Here is a 5,060-nt window from a genome sequence, read left to right as displayed (position 1 = left end):
ATATATATACATATATAAAAATATATTCATGTCTATTTATGTATAATAATCAAATGCTAATCCCGAAAGTCTTACACAACATTAACAAGAAAAGATAAAAGTTACTGGAAAATTTACATAGGAAAAGTCGTTTGGTTTAGACATCATATATTATTGTCTCTTATATAATATAAATTCTTACGTCAATAATGATATCGATTGGTTTCGATCACCGCGAATAAAGATATGCAATCTTTACTACATGCGGGCAAACCTTGTATCTGTGGCATTGAAGTTTGAATTTATTTGAATAGAATTAAAACTTAGTACCAACTCTAATACGTCTCGCAAGGTACGCTCAAAATTTTTTATTTCCTGAAACATCAATTAATGCCGATGCAAAAAAAGAATAAATAAAAAATAAATATTTAAATTAGCTTGAGTACAAGATAATTTCGTACAATTAAAGTTTAAAATTTACTTATCAACTTTTACATAACGCCATTCTTGACGTAATTGTTATTTCTATTTTTGTCTATTTATTGCGTAAAAAATTGTATGAGTATAAAATAATAATTAGTCATCAAATTGAATTACGGCCTTTTGAAAATAACAATAAGGCGCATATTCATGCAGATTAAATGCGATGTCGTGTCAGCGTGAAAATTACATGAATGACGCACGAATTTATTTGCTACAACGAATTTTGTAATTAACAAATGAGAAACAAGCTTTCAAAAATGCGTTTTGTCCAAAATTTGCAATTGTTAAAGATAGTGTAGTGTTCAGTGTTGAAAGACTTATATTATAAGCTATTCTGAGATGTTCAGAAAGCATTTTTTCATTGTTAATACATATGTTGAATGAACATAGACATTTCAAAGTGCATTATGTTTTTTAATTAGTGACAAACAAAATGCATTTAATTAATATTTTTAATTAACATTTTTAGCAATTGTTTAGATTTGATTTAATATTTCACATTCCTACTAATTGATATATCGTTATTTTCTGTAAAGTGTATAATTATAAGTATATAATTTTCTATAGTTTCTTTTTTTCTCATTTTCTAAAAATTACATATTTTGGACGAAATGCATTTTGAAAGTCTGCTCTTTAAATAGAATTTGGAATATTATATACGAAAGGACTTACTTTTTCAGTAAAATACTTACGCTATGATATATAAGAATTTCATCGTTGTCGTTTCGCATCACGAAATTTGTGTTTATTTCACACTTGCAGGAAATGAACAAATTAATTGTCGTCGCAGTGACAAATCGTGGATATAGTAGGAAAAAAAATCACACAGCACAAACAACAGTGATTACAATAATTACGACGCGAAGTAATTCACCAACCATTTTTTCGTTGACCGTTCTATGATCGTTAGAATTCAGGATACCATAAACTCGCACTAGTTTATAACGTCGGACGCAGAACAAAGACGCGTTCAGTAATCGTCTCGCATCGTTTATGTACCTTTATAGAACGTGAGTTTGTTTACATGAGAATGACGGCGCGCGGAAATATTGACAGCTATCAGGAGACCTATCGTTAGTGAGCCTTTTCTGCTCTCTTAAATCACATGTAAAGTCAGCCAAGTGAATCTTGTTCTTAATTGCGCGAGTTAATTACAATGTGGAAAAGTATGTACGATATCAGTTCATAAATGCTCATTTTTATCTTCATTTTTTTTCTTCATTTTTAGAGAAAGATTATCAACCAGAAATTTCGTGTCAGTCAGTAATTATTGTGTTCGAACAAATCGACAAAACTCGATCGTATCTCTCAAAAGCATGATCCAATTATTTAGGATACTCATTGCGAACTCCGCTTGAATATTCCCGACTGTCCGTTGAGTGGGATTTTACTTAACATGTACCGATGCGTCGACAGCCGGCTTGAAGACACCCGGCGGTCAGATGGACAAGAAAGGCACGCCTGATGGAGGAAACGGAAATGGATCTCTCTCCAGCGGTAATTCCATAGTCACGATTTCATCGGACGCCGTTTTGGATCCTGAACGTGGTAAGGACCTAAGTGGTCACGGAGGCAATAAGAATATCAGAAACGAAAAATGGTATCACACAATTCTACAAGTGTCAGTACCCTTCTTAATCGCTGGTATGGGGACCATTGGTGCCGGTCGTGTCCTCACCATGGCGAAGGTAAGAGCTTTTCCCAAAAAATTTAATCTTTTTTTCTTTTCCTTTTCATCTTTTTCTTACGTTTATTCTCGTCCAAAGCTAAAAAAATAATTTATAATTATCAAAGATAATATCAAAATTAACATTCCCCTGAATATTTATGCCGATCCATTTTATCGATAGCAGAATATAGGATGCAATGTCGATCTTAACTCAGTACTAATGCGATTGTATAAGTACCTTGACGCATACATTTTTAATACCGATCTCATATAGATTTCAGACAGAGATTACGGCTGATCGGGATATGCTATCAAAGAATTTATCCTTATAATCTTTCGATTAGTATAGAATTAAATAATCATATTTTATCGCAATTTCGTATATTATGTTTTAAAACCTCTTCTCTAAAATAAACGGATATGACAAATCGACTTGTCAATATGTTTATTATGATAAAAATAAGCAACGTATTGTGCTTCATGTGTCACTTTTCTCTCAAGTAATGATATTCTTCTAGGTTTTACATAGCAGTCAAAGTAATGATAATGAAATTTTTTTCTGTTATATCGATAAAATTTTTTTCTGTTCGTATATTTTCTAATCTCAACGTATCTGATTTCAGAATATGCCAGCTTTTCTAGAAGTCCCCCAGCTACTGATCTTGACTACATCGTTACAAGGTCTGAAAGGTAATCTCGACATGTGTTTGGCATCGCGGTTATGCACACAAGCGAATTTAGGCAACATGAATAACCGTCGGGAGATCATCAAGATGATCGTCGGAAACATCGCCCTGGTGCAGATCCAGGCGATCGTCGCGGCTATCTGTCTATCGTTGTTCGGTATGGGGGTAGGTGCAATCAATGGAAATGGCTTCGAATGGAATCACGCGGTATTGCTAACAGTCTCATGTATGTGCACTGCGACTAGTTCCTGTTTTATCTTGGGTAAGCCATTCTCTCACCAATATGCTTATTAAATACCGACTAATGTACACCTTTTACGCCGCACTAGCTATAAATTGATACTCCCTTGAAGTAACCATCCATTCGCCATTTATCAGCAATTAGCATTAACAATGTCTGCTATCGCAACTTATAGATCAGTCACGCATTATATTAATTCTCTTTTTATGATAACAGAACGTATATAATAAAGATACTTGGAGATCATAAATGATCTTTTTTTATATACGCGTTGTGTTCTCGTAAATATATAGAAAGACTTGTGTTTCTTTCTTGTAAAAACGTTTCCGTTCAGAGACGCTTTTAATAAAAAAAAATATTATATACTCATGCACAAAGAATAAGAAATATAAACTATTGTATTATTATACAATCCATATTTTTTGTAGACAAATATATTTGCGTATTATCGCGTTTTAATTTTTGATTTATGTTATTTATCAATATTTCACATTTTATTTTTTGTTCGTGATATTGTAATGAAGCTCGAAAGGATTATCGATTTAACTAATGTACGATATTAATTTTCATTTCTAATATAGAATACGAATCTCGTATTTTATTATACCATGCATAGCGTCAGATTATCTATCCATGCGAATTATCTAATCGTTAAATATATTATTAGAATGCTTCGTTAACTATAAAATCAATTTATTTGTCTATTGTAGAAAACATAAATTCTGTCTTCTATTTTTTTCTCCTTCTCTATGTATTTGTAACATTATTATTATAAAATTTTTTAATTGGAGATAGATGTTTTTATTTTATTGTAATCTTTTCGTTTTTGATTTTTATTTGTTAAACTGTTAAATTTAATGTTTAATAATATCATACAATCATCTTTAAGTGCTTCTTTATAATGCAACGAAACGAATTTTTAATTGTTATCTTAGAAAATTATCTTTCCTTCACAGATTTCGTTTTGATCGCCGTGATCATGATATCCTATAGATTCAAAATGAATCCAGATAACCTGGCGACTCCTCTAGCCGCGTCTATCGGTGACGTCGTGTCTATCGGTATTCTCTCCACTGTCGCATCGGACTTTTACAACAGGCTGTACATAGAAATATGGGTGCTGTATATCGTTATAGGAATGTATTTATTACTTTTGCCGATTTGGATTATAATCGTGCTCAAGAACAAATACACAAGAACAGTATTAAAATCTGGCTGGGTCCCCATCCTGTCTGCTCTTCTGATCAGTGGGTTAGTATAAGCTAAATTGATTTTTTTATTTAGATTAGTTTTCCGAGGAATTTTATTCCAAGTTTGTCCACGAATATTCGAATGAGTCTCTTCCTCTCATGATTATATTTTTAATTAATAACTTATATTATTAATTAATTCGATCATTCATTATTAATTTTTATTTTCACCCTTTAACTCACATAATCAATTAATCTTTAGTCGCCGCGATCCCAAGTCATTTTGTTTAACAATGTATTTTCGCGCAATTAATTAAGTATCAATTACAATTAGATTATTATTTTGCTTAATGTATATAATTATATACATTATATTTTAAATTATATTTTAATTATATTTTTAATTTCAAGATTATGCGTTTCGCGGGTTTCTTCCGTGTCCAGATCCATTCCAGATCCATTCTTGGCAAGAAACGCATAATCTTTATATAGAAAGTGGAACCCGTGGAAGGCTCAAGAATATTTTTAATTTATTTATTTCTGTTAATATCTTGTCTTTAGCGGAGGTGGCTTAGTTCTTGAAAGAACGATCGATTCTTTTAAAGGATCTGAAGTCTTTCAACCAGTCATTAATGGAATTGGCGGCAACTTAGTATCGGTGCAAGCGTCTCGAATGTCAACCATGTTGCACCAGTCTTCTATCCTAGGAATTCTACCACCGCACGACAAAATTTGTGTGACTCCATGGCACGCACTCCTCGTAGGATGTACGTATAATTCTTAATGTATATATATATATATATATATATATA

General features: G+C 32.0%; 1 protein-coding gene across 1 annotated transcript in view; it reads left to right on the top strand.

Moving 5' to 3' along the window:
* Positions 1 to 5,060, top strand: part of LOC108687455 (solute carrier family 41 member 3-like) — an 11,079-nt gene that overhangs the window by 4,951 nt on the left and 1,068 nt on the right. The window contains exons 4-7 of the mRNA XM_018193222.1: positions 1,874 to 2,150; positions 2,755 to 3,079; positions 4,015 to 4,309; positions 4,810 to 5,015. Of these exons, the coding sequence (XP_018048711.1) occupies positions 1,874 to 2,150; positions 2,755 to 3,079; positions 4,015 to 4,309; positions 4,810 to 5,015 (1,103 nt within the window). The remainder of the gene's footprint in view (positions 1 to 1,873; positions 2,151 to 2,754; positions 3,080 to 4,014; positions 4,310 to 4,809; positions 5,016 to 5,060) is intronic.

Source organism: Atta colombica, unplaced genomic scaffold (assembly GCF_001594045.1).
Source record: "Atta colombica isolate Treedump-2 unplaced genomic scaffold, Acol1.0 scaffold207, whole genome shotgun sequence".
NCBI lineage: Eukaryota > Metazoa > Arthropoda > Insecta > Hymenoptera > Formicidae > Atta > Atta colombica.
Note: the sequence above shows the minus strand (reverse complement) of the source record. Positions and strands in the feature narration are given on the sequence as shown.